At 50.2% G+C, this 21,850-nt stretch overlaps 1 protein-coding gene across 5 annotated transcripts in view; it reads left to right on the top strand.

Annotated features, from left to right (window-relative positions):
• ankhb (ANKH inorganic pyrophosphate transport regulator b) overlaps positions 1 to 21,850 on the top strand; it is a 309,801-nt gene that overhangs the window by 150,714 nt on the left and 137,237 nt on the right. For all 5 annotated transcript variants that reach the window (XM_085988765.1, XM_085988769.1, XM_085988764.1 and 2 more), the window contains one exon: positions 17,285 to 17,368. In XM_085988765.1, the coding sequence (XP_085844891.1) occupies positions 17,285 to 17,368 (84 nt within the window). The remainder of the gene's footprint in view (positions 1 to 17,284; positions 17,369 to 21,850) is intronic.

Genomic DNA, 21,850 nt, shown 5'->3' with positions numbered 1-21,850 from the left:
CTCTCATTCTCTCGCTCGCTCTCATTCTCTCGCTCGCTCTCATTCGCTCTCGCTCTCGCTCTCGCTCTCATTCTCTCGCTCTCGCTCTCATTCTCTCGCTCTCATTCTCTCGCTCTCATTCTCTCGCTCGCTCTCATTCTCTCGCTCTCATTCTCTCGCTCTCATTCTCTCGCTCTCATTCTCTCGCTCTAATTCTCTCGCTCTCATTCTCTCGCTCTCATGCTCTCGCTCTCATTCTCTCGCTCTCGCTCTCATTCTCTCGCTCTCGCTCTCATTCTCTCGCTCTCGCTCTCATTCTCTCGCTCTCGCTCTCATTCTCTCGCTCTCATTCTCTCGCTCTCGCTCTCATTCTCTCGCTCTCGCTCTCATTCTCTCGCTCTCGCTCTCATTCTCTCGCTCTCATTCTCTCGCTCGCTCTCATTCTCTCGCTCTCACTCTCGCTCTCATTCTCTCGCTCTCATTCTCTCTCTCGCTCTCATTCTCTCGCTCTCATTCTCTCGCTCGCTCTCATTCGCTCTCGCTCTCGCTCTCATTCTCTCGCTCGCTCTCATTCGCTCGCTCTCATTCTCTCTCTCGCTCTCATTCTCTCGCTCTCTCTCTCATTCTCTCGCTCTCTCTCATTCTCTCGCTCTCATTCTCTCGCTCTCATTCTCTCGCTCTCTCTCATTCTCTCGCTCTCTCATTCTCTCGCGCTCGCTCTCATTCTCTCGCTCTCTCATTCTCTCGCTCTCATTCTCTCGCTCTCGCTCTCATTCTCTCTCGCTCTCATTCTCTCTCTCTCGCTCGCTCTCATTCGCTCTCGCTCTCGCTCTCATTCTCTCTCTCATTCTCTCGCTCTCGCTCTCATTCTCTCGCTCGCTCATTCGCTCGCTCTCATTCTCTCGCTCTCTCATTCGCTCTCGCTCTCGCTCTCATTCTCTCGCTCTCGCTCTCATTCTCTCGCTCTCGCTCTCATTCTCTCGCTCTCGCTCTCATTCTCTCTCTCGCTCTCATTCTCTCGCTCTCATTCTCTCGCTCTCATTCTCTCGCTCTCGCTCTCATTCGCTCTCGCTCTCGCTCTCATTCGCTCGCTCTCATTCTCTCGCTCGCTCTCATTCTCTCGCTCGCATTCTCTCGCTCGCTCTCATTCTCTCGCTTGCTCTCTCTCTCTCTCTCTCTCTCTCTCTCTCTCTCAGAGATTGCCCTCCATGCCAGTTGAACAACAGCCCGCAATACAAAGAACTGGCATGTGGGCTCTCCTCTCTCTTCCATTTTGCTCTCTCCTCTTTCTTGTAGCCAGCATATGGCTATGTTCTCACATCTTAATTAGATGCTTCATTTTGATTTTGAAATTATTGCTTGAGGTTATCTCTTATTCTCTGACTATTTTTGCGATACAAGTGTTGTAAAAAATTGAAGAATATTAAATAATAATGGCGGGAAAAAATGGTTTCGTGTTATTGAAACATAGGAACAGGAGTAGGCAATTCAGCCCCTTGAACCTGTTCCACCATTCAGTTAGATCATGGCTGACCTGTATCTCATCTTCTTTTACCCGCCTTCATTCCATAATCCTTAATACCCTTACCGAATAAAAAAAATCTTCCAATCTCAGTTTTGAAATTTTCAATTGACCTAACCTCAACAGCTTCTTGAGGAGAATTCTAGATTTCCACTACCCTTTGTGTGAAGAAGTTCTTCCTGACATCACCCCTGAACGACTTTGCTCTAAATTTAAAGTAATGCCCCCTTGTTTGGACTCCCCCACCAGAGGAAATAGTTTATTTATCTTCAGTCAGGAAAGCTTGAAATGAGTTTCAAAATTTTCACGGGACAGAGCATTAGGGACTCATCCGTTCAAGTACACTTTGTACAGTGTCTTCATCTAAAGGATTGCTTATTAATTTAATTGACTGACAACAATAAATAAAAATAAAGAACAGCATGGAAGCACTAATTGAAATGGAATTAATTTAGAAAAACTCAGCTGCTCAGGGAAGAATAGGCCCCAGCTAAAGAATAATTTGCATGGCACAGTTTGTATCTTTGTAAAGTGCTTACACATTACCTGTGTGTAGTGAACATAAAATGTGCCACGTAACTGAAGTCAAACTGGCCACAGTTCAGAGCAATGTTCCTGCTAAGCTGCACGGCCGTGCAGTGGTCTGGAGGTTCCGCGCAGGCTGCTCACCGGCTTTACAATGTAAATAACTGCGCATGCGTGAAAAATTGAATGGGCTGCGCAGCAAGTTACAGGGCCCGCACACCCAAAAAAACTACAGGGAACGTTAGTTCAGAGGTAGTGCCACACTCACTGCAGTACTATTCGTTTAAAAATTTCCCAGGTGGCCTGCTGGACTAGTTTTTAATGGTACTAAGGGTCAACAGGACATTTGGCTCTTCACTAACATTCATTTCACTACCATTCAGATGACTATTAGACTGCACTTGCTTTGAAGTATCTGCACGTGGTGTCCTGTTTTCCCCCGTTTGAGCAGTAAGGAGCCACTGTATAACTCAATGGTGCTGCCTCACTCCACTAAGGTATAAAGGAGGTGTTAGACTTGATTATTAACAGTTCTGTCCCAAACTTCAGTCGTATCAGTTTAATAATTGTTCTGGATTTAAAAAGGAAAAACTTGCATTTATACACCAAGTTATTATGATGTTTACAGCCAACATCTCACTGAATTACTTTGAAGTGCAGTTATGATAATTATGTAGACAAACATGGAAGCTATTTTTTGTGCACAGCAAGGTATAATTTCATTGCAATGAGATGAATGGCCAGTTAAACTGTATTTGGTGGTACTGATTGAGGGCAAGTTGTTGGCTTAGTGAGGTGGGAGAATGTATTCTTCTTTCAAACAGTACCATGGGTTCTTTAATGCTGTCTGGAGGCCTTGGTTTAACATCTGAATAGTGGCACCTCTGACAATACAGCTGTGCCTTAGTCAATACTCCGGTGCAGTACTTCGATTATGAGCTCAAACACCTGGTATAGGGCTTGAACTAACAACCTTGTCCAAAAGATATTTAAGGCTAATCAATATATTGTAGGAGTCTACGTACTCCTAGCAAAAAATACTGAACTCGGAGAGGTTCGACAGAAAAGGTTTAATTGTTGAGGCTGCATGCTGAACACAAAATGGAGTCAGAGACTACACCAAGTACAACTGTCTTTCATCAGTGCACAGCTTCAACTGCTCCTCCCCCGCTCTGGGCTTAACTATGTTGCAGATCGAGTTTCTTAAAGCTGTGATCCTTCTTAAAGGCATGACGCCTGATTTATAGTCTACGGACTGGAAAGCGGATTGTGTCCGTTCTGTGATCGGTACGCCACACAGCTCCCCCCAGAATCCGCTAGTAGGGAGTGTACGAACCGGCGTGGCGGCTTGATGGCACGGCCGGAACGGCTCTTGGCAGTTGGTGTCGGGAGCGGGGCGGTCAGACGCGTCGGGCTCTTAGGCGGTCTGCCCCGCGGTGGGGGTTGGCCCACTTGAACGGGTTCGTCGGGCTCTAGGTGTGCCAGCTTGAGCCGGTCGACCGACACCTTGTCAGTTCTGCCGCCCACTTCGAGGAGGAAGAACTTGTTCCCCGTCTGGAGTACCTTGTAGGGTCCGTCGTATGGGGGCCGTAGAGGTCCTCGGTGGGCGTCATGGCACACGAAAACAAATTTGGCCATGTGCAGGCTAGGTGGTATGCGGGTTGCTGGTTCGCCGTGCCAGCCGGTGGGCACCGGAGCGAACTGTTGTGCTCGGTTGGCGAAAGCGCGGCGTTGCTGGTTAGCCGACCAGGGGGTCGTGGCGGTGGGCAGGAACTCTCCGGGTACGCGCAGCGGCTGGCCGTACATGAGTTCCGCCGCCGAGGCTTGCAGGTCTTCCTTGACCGCGGAGCGTAGGCCAAGTAGCACCCACGGGAGGCGGTCGATCCAAGCCTCGTCCTCGAGGCTGGCGCGGAGGGACGCCTTCATGGACCTGTGGAATCACTCGCACAGTCCGTTGGCTTGGGGGTGGTAAGCCGTGATGCGGTGAACGGCCACCCCGAGGTTTCGGGCGATGGCGGCCCACAGATCAGAAATGAACTGCGGGCCTCTATCCGACGTCATGTCGGAGGGGACGCCGAACCGAGCGACCCAGGTACCGATGAACGCCCTCGCGATGTCGGCGGTGGTGGTGGACGTCAGTGGAATGGCCTCGGGCCAGCGGGTGGTATGGTCCACGATTGTCAGCAGGTGCGTGTGACCTTGTGATGGCGGCAGGGGGCCGACGAGGTCGATGTGGACGTGGTCGAACCTTCTTTCTGGCACGGTGAACTCCTCGAGTGGAGCTTTGACGTGTTGGTGGATTTTGGCACGCTGGCAAGCTATGCAGGATCTGGCCCAGACACGCACATCTTTGCGCAGGCCGCGCCAGACAAATCGGTTGGCCACCAGTCTAATGGACGCGCGGGTGCCAGGGTGAGAGAGGCCGTGGACGATGTCGAACACCCGTTTTCGCCAGGACGCCGGGACTACAGGGCGGGGTTGCGCCAAGGAGGTGTCGCATTTGACTGTGACGGCGGACGGGCCGCAGGCGACGTCGGTCAGTCGCAGCCCTGGGAGGGTTGTGGGCGCGGAGAGCAGATCGGGGTCAGTGCGTTGCTCCGCTGCCAGTTGAGCATAGTCCACTGCCAGGTGGGCGCCGTGGACGGCGGGGCGGGATAGGCAGTCGGCCACCACGTTGTCTCGACCGGAGACGTGCCGGATGTCCGTGGGGAATTCGGACACCGCGGCGAGCTGGCGTTGTTGCCTGGCTGACCACGGGTCCGCAGATTTCGCCATCGCGAATGTCAGGGGTTTGTGGTCGACAAACGCGGTGAAGGGGCGGCCCTCCAGAAGAAATCTAAAATGGCGGACTGCCAGGTACAGTGCGAGGAGCTCGCGGTCAAAGACGCTGTATTTGGCCTCCGGGGGGGCGCAGTTGGCGGCTGAAAAAGGCCAGCGGTTGCCAGGCCCCGTCGATCCACTGTTCGTACACGGCGCCGACCGCGTGGTCGGAGGCGTCCGTGGTGAGGGCCACTCTGGCGTTGGGCTGTGGGTGAGCGAGCATGGTGGCGTCGGCGAGCGACTTTTTGGTCGAGTCGAAAGCGGTCAACATGTCCGCCGACCACTCAATCGCCATTCTGTCTTTCTTACCCCGGAGGGCTTCGTATAGGGGCCGCATGAGGGAGTCCGCTCCGGGAATGAAGCGGTTGTAAAAGTTGATCATCCCCAAGAACTCCTGGAGGCCTTTGATGGTGGTAGGCCGGGGGAACTGCTGGACGGCTTGCACCTTCGTGGGCAGGGGAATGGCTCCGTCCTGCGTGATGTGGTGGCTGAGGAATTCGATCCTGCTGAGGCCGAATTGGCACTTGGCTGGGCTGATGATGAGCCCGTGCTCACTGAGTCGCTGGAACAGGGTGCGGAGGTGCTCGATGTGTTCCTGCTTGGAGGAACTAGCTACCAGGATGTCATCCAGGTAGACAAAGAGGAACTTCAGGTCCCGGAGGACCGAGCCCATGAGCCGCTGGAAGGCCTGGGCCGCGTTTTTGAGGCTGAAGGGCATTCGGAGGAATTCGAATAGCCCAAAAGGGATGATTATGGCCGTCTTGGGAACGTCCGTGGGGTGGACTGGCACCTGATGGTAACCGCGCACCAGGTCGACTTTGGAGAAGACTGAGCGGCCGGCCAGTCTAGCTGAGAAGTCTTGAATGTGCGGTATGGGGTACCGATCCGGCATGGTGGCGTTGTTTAGGCACCGGTAGTCCCCGCAGGGGCGCCATCCCCCGTCGGGTTTGGTGACGATGTGGAGTGGGGAGGCCCAGGGGCTGTTGGAGCGGCGGATGATGCCGAGCTGTTCCATTGTGGCGAACTCGGCCTGCGCGATCTCCAGCTTGGTCGGGTCCAGCCTGCGGGCGTGGGCATACACCGGTGGGCCTGTGGTGGAATGAAGTGTTCTACCCCGTGCTTAGCAACCTTCGCGGAGAAGGTCGGGTTGGTGAGGGCTGGGAACTCAGCCAGGAGTGCTGAGTAGTCGTCCGTTGAGCGGGCGCGGCACTGCCACGCCATTTCGGCGGGTTGGGGGGGGGTCATGGCGCCCGGGACAGGTGACATGGCGTTCATGTCCATGAGGTGGCGCCGAGGCCTGTCGACCAGCAGGCCGTGGGCGCACAGGAAATCCGCACCGAGGAGCGGGGAGAGCACCTTGGCGGTGATAAACTCCCAGTGGTAGCGGCAGCCTGCGAGGTCGATGGTGACGGTGCGGGTGCCGTACGTCCGGATGTCGGTGCCGTTGGCGGCAGCCAGCGCAGGGCCGCGGCCGCCTCGCTGGATCTCGAGGGCTGACGCGGGGATGATGTTGCGCTGCTGCGCGCCCGTGTCACATAGGAAACGGCGTCCGGAGGCGCTGTCCGTAACGTACAGCAGCGCGCCTGCTGCCCCATGGCCATCGTGTAGGCCGGTGTGGGGGCGGTTGGAAACGTGCAGGGATGGCTGCAGCGGCGTGCCCGTGCGCCGAACCAGGTATGGAAGTAGCAGTAGCCCTGGATCGGAGGGCTTGGGGGACTTGGGGGCCTCGTGGCCGAGCTGTGTGGCCGCGCGATAGAGGGTGGAGCGCGCGCCGACGCTGCGGAGGCCAGGTCAGGGGTGACGGCGTGGTTGGAGCTGGCGGACAGGAGCTTATCGGCTTCGTCGGCCAGGGCCTCAAGGTTCGTGAGGCTGGACGCCACGATCGCCGGGCGGATGCTGGGAGGTAGTTGGCGGATAAAGAGCGCGCGGAAGAGGGAGCCGGGCAGTTTCTCATCGGTCAGAGCAAGCATTTGTGAGAGCAAGTCTGACGGCGTGGAGTCACCAAGGCCCGGGAGGTCGAGGAGGTGGCAGTTGCGCACGAATTGGGAGGCTGTGAATTTTTTAATGAGCGTGGCCTTGAGATGTGCGTACTTGCCTTCCTCCAGAGGGTTTTGTAGTGTTGTCCAGACTTTCGTGATTGTGGAGCTGCCCAGGGAGGCGAGGAGGTAGTTGTACATCGTTGCGTTGGCGGTGATGCCGCGGAGTCGGAATTGCAATTCGGCTTGAAGGAACCAGGCGGTGGCCAGGTTCTCCCAGAACTCCGACAGCTTCACAGAAACTGCGTTTGTGTCAGCCATGGTTACGCTTAGGAGTCGTCCTGAGCGTCGGGGTCACCAATGTAGGAGTCTACGTACTCCTAGCAAAAAATACTGAACTCGGAGAGGTTCAACAGAAAAGGTTTAATTGTTGAGGCTGCATGCTGAACACAAAATGGAGTCAGAGACTACACCAAGTACAACTCTCTTTCATCAGTGCACAGCTTAGACTGCTCCTCCCCCGCTCTGGGCTTAACTATGTTGCAGATCGAGTTTCTTAAAGGCGTGATCCTTCTTCAAGGCATGACGCCTGATTTATAGTCTACGGACCGGAAAGCGGATTGTGTCCGTTCTGTGATCGGTACGTCACAATATCACCAATTTTCATTTGGGCAACTTGTTATATTGCATCAAATCTATTGTATTTTCAACAGTGGGAATAGGGAGCCACAGTTATACCTCCCACTTGCATCTCTATTTAGTGGAAAGTTCAGTACAAACTTACTCATGAAGGCATGGCGTGCTGCTTACTGACCTTCAAGTTCCGGTGAGATTTATGATTAAAAAGAGAAGAGATAGTTGGCTTTTAGGTCCACCAGTAAACTTTCAAAATGGGGGTGGAGTGCTCTCTCTGAAATGCAGATGGCTTGTTCCTGTAGAAATCAATCCTTCAGCAATTTTGGAATCTGGGAAAATGTCCAAAAGAGCTGAAGGACTAGTCTGTTCTTTTCAATCATTAAAGAAATTGAATGGAGGCGCAGAGAATGGACTCCAGATTTGCTGCATTAAAAACTCTAGCTGATTCGCAGCATTAACACCACTTCTATGTAGTCTCGGTGCTAGTGCCAAACATCTCATTCCTAACGAACTAGTAATGCTATGTACAGGGCTTTAACATTAGTGCAGTGTGAAAGGTTGTACTCCACTGATGCCCAACATACATAATAGGTATCAATAACCAGTGTGGATAATGTTTATTTTGATGTATTATACACTGACTATTGTCTCCCTAATAATCTCTTGAAGATTAGCGCCTGATAAAGTTGCAGTGCCTGCATCACAATTGTAATTCTTCTGATTGGGTGCCACCATATGTAAAGTAAAAGACCAAAATGTCCCCCCACCCCAAAATTCCACAGTACTTCTTACAAATAATAATAGATCTCAATGCTGTAGTCGCACTTCTGGCTCTAGCTGGCGTTCATGATGTTCCCTGATCCCTTGTTGAAATCGTAAGCCACTTAATGACTCCTGATTATTTATTCCCTCTGTACACCTTTCTATGGTATAAATACTACAAAATTAATTCCTTTCTCTTCATTTATACTGCAGTCTTCCTCACTTGCATTAAAATACAATTCAGAGGTAACAGCTTTGACTGGGTGTACTTGTCCAGGGACGGACAGAATGCATTGTACTCTATTAGTTCCAGTACACTCACAATACAAGTGCAAGGGAAAAAACACACCTGGGGGTGCATTCTCCTCTGCGTAAAGCAAGCAGTTGTCATAAACTAATGTCTAGTAAACAAATTTTCTTTTTAATTTCACATGGAGAATATATCCCAATTGCTTGACCAAGCCAAGGAAGACCCATCTTTTAAATAACATGGACTTTTAAAATACTACTGTACTTCATTGAGGACTTCATAGAAAAATTATTTTGTGCTATGCGGGAGGATTTTTATTTAACCTTCTTTAAATGCCTGCAGTATTTCTAAGAGCACATTTCACAAATTGGCTCACTTGACAACCATGGGAAGTTATTATCCTATTATGCCCATTCGTTAGGAAGTGTGTGCAATTATACAGACAATTAGTTCAGGTTAATACACTTTCTCAGTAGATTTATTTAATCTAAATATATAAGCAGATTTGTGATGCAGTCCTGGAATTAATTACAAGACGAGCAGAACAGAGAACACCACTGGTTTGAACTCAATGTTGTAACTGTAAGTAGCACTTTCATTCATGCAAACAACAGACACATATTTGGGAAGATGCTATATTCTCTACTCGGCTTTGGCACATCTGCTGTACCGTAGAAAGCACTGCCCTGAAGTGACTCGCTTTTCATTCTGAGAACACGTGATGAGATTTTATATACAAGTAACTCCACATTTTGACTTGTGCTGACAGGTTCAGTAATTGGAACAGTTTTGGGTGAGTCTAACATTATGGTATTCTGAATCTGCGGGCTTGACAGTTAGAGTGCAGATTTCATACAAACTTTCACAGTTTAGGAAAGGTAAATTATTTCTCCCAATCAAGCACCAATTCATTGAGCTTCAGTATAGTAGTATTTATGTAATACATTTGGATTGAACACAAGATCTATTTAGCTTTGTCTTTTTCTTTTCCTGGTAGTTTCTTTCCTCGCTCCTTCACATGCTGAGAGGTTCGTGGATAACACGTTTAGTGAGTTGGTCACACCGCAGGGAAGGGCTGCACAGGAAGATAGGAAATGGGTGACCACCAGGAGGAGCAATAGAAGCAGGCAGGTAGTGCAGGAGACCCCGTGACCATTCCCCTCTCAAACAGGTATGCCGCTTTGGATACTGTTGAGGGGGATGACTCACCAGGGGAAGGCAGCAGCAGCCAACTTCCTGGCACTGGGGGTGCTCCTGCTGCCCAGGAAGGGGGGAAAAAGAGTGGGAGAGCAATAGTGGTAGGGGATTCTATAGTAAGGGGAACAGATAGGCGTTTCTGTGGCCGTAGACGTGAATCCAGGATGGTTTGTTGCCTCCCTGGTGCCAGGGTCAAGGATATCACTGAGCGGCTGCAGGGCATTCTGGAGGGGGAGGGTGAACAGCCAGAGGTCGTGGTCCACATTGGTACCAACGACATAGGTAAAAAGAGGGATGAGGTCCTGCAGCAAGAATTTAGGGAGCTAGGTGAAGGATTAAAGAGCAGGACCTCAAAGGTTGTAATCTCTGGATTACTCCCGGTGCCACGTGCTAGTGAGTATAGGAATGGGAAGATAGAACAGATGAATGCGTGGCTAAAGGGATGGTGCAGGGGGGAGGGCTTTAGTTTCCTGGATCACTGGGTCTGCTTCTGTGAAAGGTGGGACTTGTACAAGTCGGACGGTTTACACCTGAACCAGAGGGGAACCAATATCCTTGCGGGGAGGTTTGCTAGCACTGCTGGGGGGGGTTTAAACTAACTTGGCAGGGGGATGGGGTACAGAGTGGAGCTATAGCAGGGGGCGATTTACAGCCAAACACAGAGAAAAAAACAAGGCAGAGCAAATATGTGAAGGCAAAAGGGAATATGGCAGGGCTGGAAGGCATTTATTTTAATGCAAGGAGTCTTGCAAATAAGGTGGATGAACTGAAGTTGTTGTTGAACACATGGGAGTACGATATTGTTGCTATCACGGAGACATGGTTGAGGGAGGGTCAGGACTGGCAGCTCAATATTCCGGGGTATAGAATCTTCAGGCGAGACAGAGGGGGGTGTAAAAGGGGAGGGGGTGTTGCAATATTAATTAAGGAGTCAATTACTGCTGTAAGGAGGGATGATATATTAGCGGGTTCCTCTAATGAGGCCATATGGGTAGAACTTAAAAACAAAAAGGGGGCAAGCACTTTGCTGGGAGTGTACTATAGGCCCCCAAACAGTCAGGGGGAGATAGAGGAACAGATATGTAGGCAAATCTCAGAAAAGTGCGAAAATAATAGGGTAATAATAGTGGGGGATTTCAACTTCCCCAATAGTAATTGGGATAGTCAGAGTGTGAAAGGTTTAGAGGGTGCAGAATTCTTAAAGTGCATCCAGGAGAGCTTTTTGAGCCAACATGTAGAAAGTCCTACAAGAGAGGGGGCGATACTGGACCTAATTCTGGGGAATGTAGCCGGGCAAGTGGTGGAAGTGTCAGTAGGAGAGCATTTTGGCGACAGTGACCATAATTCGGTGAGATTTAAGGTGGTCATGGAAAAAGACAGAGACGGCCCGGAAATAAGGGTTCTAAATTGGGGGAAGGCCGATTTTAATATGATAAGGCAGGATCTGGCCAAAGTGGAATGGGAGCAGCTACTTATAGGAAAATCCACATCAAAACAGTGGGAGACTTTCAGAAGGGAAATAGAGAGAGTACAACGCCAACATGTTCCTGTAAAGGTCAAGGGGGGGACCAACAAGCAAAGGGAACCTTGGATGACAAGGGATATACAAAAATGCATTAGAAATAAAAGGGGGGCTTTTGGCAGTTACAAAAGACTAAAGACAGAAGAAGCCCTAGAGGAGTATAAAAAGTGCAGGGGCATACTTAAAAAAGAAATTAGGAAGGAGAGGAGGGGCCATGAAATAACACTGGCGAGCAAAATAAAGGAAAATCCTAAGATGTTTTATAAGTATATTAAGGGCAAGAGGATAACCAGGGAAAGGGTAGGGCCCATTAGGGACCAAAGTGGCAATCTGTGCGTAGAGCCAGATGATGTAGGCGGGGTTTTAAATGAATTTTTTGCATCTGTGTTCACTATGGAGAGAGACGATGCAGACATAGAAATCGGGCAAGGGGACTGTGACATACTTGAACATATTAGCATCGAGAGGGAGGAGGTGCTAGCGGTTTTAGCAGGCCAAAAAGTGGATAAATCCCCAGGCCCGGACGAGATGTATCCCAGGCTGCTGTGGGAGGCAAAGGAGGAGATTGCAGGGGCTCTGACACAAATTTTCAGAACCTCTCTGGCCACAGGGGATGTACCAGAGGACTGGAGAACAGCTAATGTAGTACCATTATACAAGAAGGGTAGCAGGGATAAACCAGGGAATTACAGGCCAGTGAGCCTAACATCTGTGGTAGGGAAATTATTGGAAAAAATTCTGAGGGACAAAATTAATCTCCACTTGGAGAGGCAAGGATTAATCGGGGATCGTCAGCATGGCTTTGTCAAGGGTAAATCATGTCTGACAAATCTGATTGAATTTTTCGAGGGGGTGACTAGTGGGGTGGATGAGGGAAATGCTGTGGATGTGGTTTACATGGACTTCAGTAAAGCTTTTGACAAAGTCCCGCATAGGAGACTGGTCAAGAAGGTAAGAGCCCATGGGATCCAGGGTGCCTTGGCGCGTTGGACCCTAAACTGGCTGAGTGGCAGGAGGCAGAGGGTGATGGTCGAAGGTTGCTTTTGTGACTGGAAGCCTGTGTCCAGTGGGGTACCTCAGGGATCGGTGCTGGGTCCCTTGTTGTTAGTGATCTACATAAATGATTTGGATGAGAATGTAAAAGGTATGATCAGTAAGTTCGCAGATGACACGAAAATTGGTGGGGTGGTAAATTGCGAGGAGGAAAGCCTCAGGCTACAGGACGATATAAACGGGTTGGTCAGATGGGCAGAAAAGTGGCAAATGGAATTTAACCCTGAAAAGTGCGAGGTGATGCATTTTGGACGGACAAATAAGGCAAGGGAATACACAATGAGTGGTAGGACCCTAGGAAGTACAGAGGGTCAGAGGGACCTTGGTGTACATGTACATAGATCCCTGAAGGCAGCAGAACAGGTAGATAAGGTGGTTAAAAAGGCATATGGGATACTTGCCTTCATTAGCCGAGGCATAGAATATAAGAGCAGGGAGGTTATGATGGAGCTGTACAAAACGCTGGTGAGGCCACAGCTGGAGTACTGTGTGCAGTTCTGGTCGCCTCACTATAGGAAGGATGTGATTGCTTTGGAGAGGGTGCAGAGAAGATTCACCAGGATGTTACCTGGGATGGAGCGCCTCAGCTATGAAGAAAGACTAAACAGGCTGGGGTTGTTTTCCTTGGAGCAATGAAGGCTGAGGGGGGACCTGATTGAGGTGTACAAAATGATGAGGGTCATAGATAGGGTAGATAAAGAGGAACTTTTCCCCTTAGTAGGGGGGTCAATAACAAGGGGGCATAGATTCAGGGTAAGGGGCAGGAGATTTAGAGGGGATTTGAGGAGGAACTTTTTCACCCAGAGGGTGGTTGGAATCTGGAACTCACTGCCTGAAAGGGTGGTAGAGGCAGGAACCCTCACAACATTCAAGAAGCATTTGGATGAGCACTTGAAATGCCATTGCATACAAGGCTATGGACCAAATGCTGGAAAGTGGGATTAGACTGGACAGGGATTGATGGGCGGCGCAGACACGATGGGCCGAAGTGCCTCTTTCTGTGCTGTAAAACTCTATGACATATAGTAGGGTATGATTTCATGGGTGTTTTCCAAGACCTCACCTGGCATTTCTTCCTGAATTGGCAGGCTTTTTGAATGTTAGATGCATTACAGCAAAGCTCAGTCCTGTCCTCGCCTGGCATTCACACACGTGTACTTTCCATCCTGGCTGTCTAGATATTCACCAGGCACAGAAACTCTGGGAGCTAAATTCAATAGCCCCCAAAAACGGGCTCCGGGATTGCAATGCACGATTAACCCTCGCCCATTGCTTCTGGTGCAGGTAGCACGTAAACTTCGTGCAGCCAGAGCTAACCACGCTGCTGTGTGGTTGCGTGCCTCAGCAGGGGGCCCAGGTCTGTGCGAGGCTAACACTACTTAAAGTTAGCCTGCAATCTTAAGGAGGGGTGCATTCTGGCTGGAGCAGGAGCTGGAAATGGCTGTGGAAGAGAGTCTGAGCAGGCAGAAGACTGAAATATGGCGCTGCAGGGGAGAGAGTGTGCTCCAAGGTTCTCTGCTGCATTGGAGGCCTTGGAGGAGGTGGATTGGAGGAGAGATGTCCTCTATCCACAGAGGGCCAGGAGGCCCTCCAGGCAAACACTCCGAAGCCAGTGAAAGCAGATAGCCGTGGTGGTCAATGCCAGAAGTCAAGCCCCGGGGACCTGGATGCAGTGCCGCAAGAAGTTTAATGACCTCACACGAAGTTCAATGACCTCTCACAAGTGGTCATGGTCAGTGAATTCATCTTCAAATACCATATCCCATCAACTCCACCACTAGCCCCAAACACTGCTCATTGCACCACACCCCATCACTCACCTACCAACAATCTCTATCAAACAGGACTCGTACCTCACATTCATAGCTTCACCTCATCCTCACACACTTAGTACTGCTGCAAGCCTCACAGCCACATCTCACACAGCTTGCACATACTGTCAGCTATTCAACCGTGGCAGGCACATCACCCAAACACATTGCACCACACTCACCGACACACTTCCCTTTCTCTTGCAGGACAAGTTGGCGCATAACCGAAGGCATCAGGAGCTAACCGGTGGGCTACAGGCACGCCTGCATGACCTTATCCCAATGGAGGAAATGGTGGTCGCCATCATTGGAGCAGCCATTGCTGAGGCCGTGGCCAGTGGCGGGGCTAAAATCATACAAGGTGACTGTATCGTCATAACTAATCCTCCTTCTCGCATCTCACTTCACCCTCATCCAACAATGTCTTTTGATTTAAAAGCTGCAGATGGTGTAAGCATGCACCTCTACTCTCCCCACTCCCAGCACTGCAACCCTACCCTTGCGTTTATATCCTTTCAGATACCCAAGAATTTCAACCTGACCAGGCAGTGGTGGAAGAGCAACAGGTGGAAGAGGAAGAAGGCAGTGATGATGAAGACACTGCACCGTCAGTTGATTTCACACTCGCTCAGATACTGACGTTCCGTGTAACTGAGGATAGGTTAGACGCGGGATCTGCACGTGGTGACACACCGGGCACGAGTGGCCTGTAGCTAGGGCAGGGGACAAGGTAGTGCAGTTGCGAGGTCCCCAGAAGGCAAGGTCGTACACGAGTTCTGCTGCAGAGGAATCGGCTGAGCACTCCGATGGGGCAGGCTACAGGATAATGCTGATGGGTATACACAATGAAATGCCTTGTGCAGTGGGAGCCTGCGAACAATATCGAGGAGTCCAGCACCAACTTGGCACAGGGCTTTGCGCAGAGCTTGGAGCCCATCCTTTCCCCTGTGGATATTGGGGGGCCAACTCCGTCTGCACACTTGTGGACCGAACCAGCTGATGTCTTAGTTTCCATTGCAGCACAAGCAGAAGCCATCCAACCCCTGGGTGCTGCAGTGGAAGCTCAGACATCTGTCATGCAAGGTCAGCTTGCTGCCACGCAAGCTCAGACTGCAGCCATCATGGCTGTGGATACCAGTATTCAGAGGGACTTGCAGGGTGTCACAGCAATCTGTCCTCCAACAGATTACTAGGATTGCTGAGGCGCCGCCCCAGGGGAGTGGCAGTGTTTCTGTGGAGCATGAACCTTCAATCCTCTCTCAAGAGGACAACATTCGTACTCCCACCTCTACCACTGCCCTTGCTGTTGCTTGTCAGCCAAACAGCCTGGACTGCTGCCGCCCATGCCGAGATGCTCCTCCTCCTGCTCTTCCTCCTCCTGCTCCTCAGCTGGTTACCTTGTAGCTGGTGGCAAGCGCTGTGCCCTCATGATGGGGAGGTTGTGCAGCATGCAGCAGACCACTATGAACCTTGACACCCGCTCTACCGAGTACTGCAGGCTCCTCCAGAGCGATCCAGGCAGCAGCATGCCAGTGGTCTGCTCAATGTTATTTTGTGTGGCAGCATGACTTTGGTTATATGCATGCTGTCCACGTGTGCACATTGACGTACCGGAGTCATGAACCATGTTGTTAACGGATCGCCCTTATCGCCCAGTAGCCACCCTCTGGTTTGTTGTGGTGGCTGAAATGCAGATGGCACTGCGGACTACCGCAGAATGAAGGCATCATGACTGCTGCCAGGATACTGGACATTCATTTGCATGATTCGCTGAGTATGGTCGCACACCAGCTGGATGTTGCGGGAGTGGAATCCCTTTCGGTTTTAGTACATCTTACAGTTTACATGTGACACCTGCAAAGCAACATGTGTGCAGTCAGAAGCACCCTGCACCTTGGGGAAGCCTGCAATCCTCGCGAAGTTGCGTGCTCGCTCCGCCTGCTGCTCTCTGGCCAGAGAGAATGAAATGTATTCAGCTCTCGGAGACTCAGTTACCTCCCTTATGCAACAGTGGACGGCAAACTGCAAGATGTTGCAAATATCTTCTGCTCCAGCCTGGAAAGAGCCTGAAGTATAAAATGTCATGGATACCGTCACCTTCACAACCACTGGCAATGCGGTCCTCACCCTGCTCTGAGGCTGCAGTTGTGGCTGCAGCAGATGGCAGGTTTCAGTGAAGACGTCCTTAGTGAAGCGCAGACGTCTGACACACTGTTCCTTGCTGTGGTTCAGGTAGGAGTATTGCTCACTGAACACCCTGGGTGGATATGGCCTCCTGCTGAGAGCCCTTCTCCCCCCGCCCCCCTCCTCCCTTCCAGCAGCTTGTCCTGCTCTGTGTCGCCTCTGCTCATTCTCCCTGTCATGCTGTAGGCCAAGTGGAATGTCGACTACTGCACCCATGCCTGGGAGCAAGTGGTCTGGATGGAATTCTTGAAATCAGGACAAAGACCTTCAGCACCTGCCACACCACTCCTTGTGGACTTTAGCAACTTTAAAGAACTCTGGAAAGCACCAAACACTTCTACAAATGTAACAAGAGCCAGTAGAAATCAATCAGCAACTAACCTGTAAGTAGTTGATGGCCCCTTTTAATAGCGTTGGTGGGGGGTTGGTGTTCAGCTGTGCGAGCTCAAGAGAGGGTTTTAGCTGGAGCATTGAGCTCCAAAATGGCTGCCCTGCTGTTAAATCAGCGTTACATACTGATTGACGTAACAATCTGCCTACTCTGCATACTTCCGGCAGGCACTCACCAGAAGTGTGCGGACGCCATTTTGGAACCCAAATTTTGTGGTCTTGGACTGATTTCTTCTCCACCTTTTTTTCCTGAAGTTGAGTGAAGTGCAGTGTCTTCCAAACAGGGGAGCAAAAGCGAGGGGAGGTTCAAGACTGGGATAGTCCTTTCTGCTTCCTAGCAGCTGGCTACAGGGGGGCATTGATGATGTTCTTGGAACAGTCCTCTTGGCTTGAGGCGGGAGGACAGGCAGATGAAGGAAAAAAATAAGGGAAGTCTTGCCGCCTTCCTTCCCGCCCCCAAAACCACACAATTAGAAAGAAAAGTTTTAATGACTTTTCCATAGCTCTGAGCAGAACAACTTTACACAAACGGATATTGCTCTGCCATCGCCATCAATGGGAATTGATTCCATCATGGTTTTAATGTATTAACAGTTTTTATTTTTAAAACTCATATTACCTGTTACCTATGAATTATATTTAGCAATTTTTGTTTAGGCTTGGACCCATGCTGGCATTCTGCTGAAGCATAAGTACAGTTTACTGGTGGGCTGTGCCTCAGTCTCTGATGTCATTGCTCAGGTAAGATATGATTGATTTGTGCCCTTAAGGATGGTGGGGAAGAGGGGGGAATAGTGTAAGGGTTTTAATGCTCTTGTTCTGTATCTAAGCATTTTCTAAGGGGGTGGGGTGAAGAAACAATTTAAGAATTTCAATTATATTTTGCTAAATAGCTATTTTAAAATAAATAATTTGCTAAGTGTGTCTAAAATATATATTCAGTGTAATTCAGTGATGTAATTTGAATGCTACATGTGACTTGTGGGACTATTGTACTCTGGAAACATGGAACAGCCATTTTGAAATAAGCCAAGAAACAAGGGGTTATTGGATATAAAATAAAGGAATCTCATAGATGTGGGAATGCTGGTTTTAAGGATATCTATAGCAAGTGAATGTTTTATGTAAGATCCTTTCTGTACAATGTTGCAGTAAAATCTGTAAGAAGGCTTAATTGTGATCAAAGTGTAACACTCGTGGTCTGCACAGAGTGTCTTAAACGGTGTGCACTTCAACAGGGCATAAAGTTGGGAATTTGGAGAGATTGGAAGTCTTTGGTAAGTACTGGGTGAGTGCTAGCTGTAAAAAGTGAAATTTATTTTAACATTTTAAGCTTAACTTCGAACTTTAAAAACTGTAGTTAACAGAAACTGCCTGTCGGTGGTAGTTAACTGTCAGTCAGCTGTAAGTGTTTGTCCTGAATAGGTGCTAATCACAGGGAGCTGAGACCGCACTTGTACCTTGGTGAGCTTGGTGCACTGAGGCATAGCCGCTGAGAGAAGTCTCTCTCTAACTGTGAGTTTGGTGTGAGAGGAAGAGGTGCTGCTGTGGTAGTGGGGCGGCAACCGGAGAGAGGAGAATGTCACGAATGTTATCATCACTGCGGTCTACATCCCACCACACGCTAATGCCAAACTAGCACTGAAGGACCTCTACAGGGCCATCAGCGAACAACAAACTGCGCACCCAGACGGAGCTTTTATCGTCGCGGGGGACTTCAATCACACAAACCTAAAAACTGTACTACCGAAATTCCACCAGAATGTCTCCTGCCCCACAAGAGAGGAGAACACACTGGATCAAGTCTACACGAGCATTGTAGACGCTTACAAGGCCATTCCCTGCCCCCACCTTGGGAAGTCTGACCACCTCTCCCTGTTTCTAGCCCCGGCATACAAACCGCTCATCAAAAGAGAGAGAACATCAATGAGAGCAGTGAAAGTATGGCCAGAGGGGGCAGTATCGGAGCTTCAGGATTGCTTCGAACGCACTGATTGGGGCATGTTTGCCCACAATGACATCGAGGAATACGCATCCACAGTGCTATTCTACATCAGCAGCTGCGTCGAGGTCGTCACGACCCACAAAAATATCAGGTCACACCCCAACCAGAAACCCTGGATGAACGGAGAGGTCCGCTCACTGTTGAAAGCACGCGACGCAGCATTTAAATCTGGCGACGCGGCGGCTTACAGAGCAGCTAGGACCAACCTAAAAAAGGATATCAGGACTGCCAAATGGAAACAGACACTGCGGATAGAGGATCACTTCCGCAACAACTCGGACCCCGGCACATGTGGCAAGGCATCCAGTCCATCACTGACTACAAGGGCAAAAACACCAGTCCCCCGGTCAGCGACGCCTCCCTTCCGGAGGAGCTTAACAACTTCTACGCTCGCTTCGACAGGGACAACAAGGAGCCGGCTACCAAAGCCTTGCCACCCCCGGAAGACCAGGTGCTCACTCTGTCGACCTCCGACGTAAGGGGCGCTCTACGCAGAGTGAACACACGAAAGGCTACTGGACCGGATAGCATCCCTGGACGGGTACTCAAGGAATGTGCTGATCAGCTGGCTGATGTCTTCACCGCCATCTTCAACCTGTCATTGGCCCAGGCAGTAGTCCCTACATGCTTCAAGACCGCCACCATCATTCCTGTGCCTAAACAAGCGGCTGTGACGTGTCTGAACGACTATCGACCTGTCGCACTTACACCCATCATAATGAAGTGTTTCGAGAGACTGGTCTTAGCCCACATCAAAGCCAGTGTTCCTGCCTCCCTTGACCAACACCAGTTTGCCTATCGGGCAAACAGATCAACGGAGGATGCAATCACAACTGCTCTACACTCGGCACTGAATCACCTAGATGGTAAGGAGACCTAAATCAGAATGTTGTTTATAGACTACAGCTCAGCATTCAACACTATCGTCCCCAACAAGCTGGCCACCAAACTCCAAACTCTTGGCCTGAACACTTCCCTCTGCAACTGGACCCTGGACTTCCTAACAAACAGACCCCAGTCTGTCAAATTAGGTAACCACACCTCCCCCCCCCCCCCCCCCCTGACCCTGAACACGGGGGCCCCACAAGGATGTGTGCTGAGCCCCCTCCTCTACTCCCTCTTCACCCACGACTGTGTGGCTGTTAATGGTTCCAACACCATCATCAAGTTTGCAGATGACACCCACGGTAGTAGGCCAGATCACCAACAACGATGAGTCAGCCTACAGGGAGGAGGTCCAGCATCTCGTGAAGTGGTGCGCCGACAACAACCTGGCCCTTAACACCAAGAAAACAAAGGAAATAATCGTGGACTTCAGGAAGTCCAAAGGCGGAAGTCACACCCCCATCCACATCAATGGGGCGGAGGTGGAAAGGGTGGCCAGCTTTATGTTCCTCGGAGTCCACATCACGGAAGACCTCTCCTGGTCCCTCAACACCTCCTCTCTGGTGAAGAAGGCCCAGCAGCGCCTATATTTCTTGGAGGCTGAAGGGATGTAATCTGTCACCCCCGATCCTCTCTAACTTCTACCGCTGCACTATAGAGAGCATCGTGACAAACTGTATCACGGTATGGTACGGCGGCTGTAGCTCCCATGACCGGAAAGCCCTGCAGCGGGTAGTCAAAACTGCCCAACGCATTACCGGTACCCGGCTACCGACCATAGAACATATATATCAGAAACGCTGCCTACGGAGGGCACGGTCCATCATCAAAGACCCTACCCACCCCAGCCACAGTCTGTTCGCCCTCCTACCATCTGGAAGACGCTACAGATGCATTCGCACCCGTACAACCAGATTTAGGAACAGCTTCTTTCCCAGGGCTGTCATCCTACTGAACTCCACAAATAAACACTAAAGCCTGCACATCTGCCGATGCACTTTATTATGGTCATATTTATGCTAATATATATGTACAAATGTATGTTGAAATGTTTAAGTGTCCTAATCCAAATTGTACACTCTCGGGAGCCGCAAGCCTACATTTCGTTGTACTGCACTTGTGCACTAACAATGACAATAAAAGTTGATTTGATTTTGATTTGATTGAGAAGGAAGGAAAAGACCAGTAGGGAGCAATTGTGCTTTGCTTTCCCTAATTGCTTTCTTGTTGGTTCTCCATATTGGGAGAGGGAGAGAGGAGGAGGAGACTACAACAACAGAACTACCAGAAATAACATTAGCTGCTTGGAAGGAGGGAGAGTCAGGCCAACATTCTACAGGATGGGTGTCTTGGTGCACTTTCACATAAAAGACTGTTACTAGTAGGTGGGGGGAGGAAAGAAGAAAAAGTCTGGAAGATCATTGTGTGTGTGTGTGTGTGTGTGTGTGTGTGTGTGTGTGTGTGTGTGTCTCTCTTGATAATAACTAGGCCACACACACCACTAATAAACACCCCTCCCCCTTATTGCCTGGCCCGGGACAGCTGGAGCTGCTTGGGTGAAGTTTCCTTGCAATCCCATTGAGAAGACCTGGTGGAGGACTTTGCCTGAGCAGTTCCAGCTGTCCCGGGTGAAGACATCTTCTCTTCTCCCACCCCCCCCCCCCCCCGCACCAGAAGATCAACATAATAAATTTTATATACCATTGGAGATTGCACCCCTGCAAACACCCACCCACTGAGCTCCATCGTGAGTGGCGACCCCGCCCCTGCGGCCTCCCTCCTTTCTCCTCTCCCCCGATGTACACTCTCTTGAGAGGCACCTTGCTTTAATTTTTTGTTATTAATTAACTTAATTTAATATTCAGCAGAGGTGGGAAGGCCCCTCTCCCATCTTTACAACAAAGGGAGAGGTGGGGTTTCCTTTTGAAACCCCCCTCTGCTCAAAAACAAAAAAACCAAGGCCCTAATCTTTAACATTGGGCCTAAGACTTGGGGTGAGTGTAGCCCTTAAAAAAGAACAACCCTTCAATGGCGACTCCATCTTTGCTGGTGGTGGGGTCAGCAAGGACGTAAGTGGGCATGGCAGCTACAGCTACTCCTGTCACCTTTCACACTAAACAAAAAAAATGGGGTGAAGAGCTACATTCACCCCAACATGACGATTGAGGCATGCGTAAAAGCCATGGCTGGGGTTGTCGGCCCTTCAGCTATCTTTGCTGGCTCAAAGATGTATGGGAACGCTGTGTTCTACCTGCGGTTTGAGCGGGCGGTGTTCCTGGCCCTTAATAAGGGGCTCACAGTGGGCTAGACCTTCCTGCCGGTGGATCCCCTTG

This window comes from Somniosus microcephalus, chromosome 5 (genome assembly GCF_052327205.1).
Source record: "Somniosus microcephalus isolate GS21.2 chromosome 5, FLI_Smic_1.0, whole genome shotgun sequence".
NCBI lineage: Eukaryota > Metazoa > Chordata > Chondrichthyes > Squaliformes > Somniosidae > Somniosus > Somniosus microcephalus.
The sequence above is the reverse complement of the archived record's forward strand: the minus strand, read 5'-3'. Positions and strand labels throughout refer to the sequence as shown.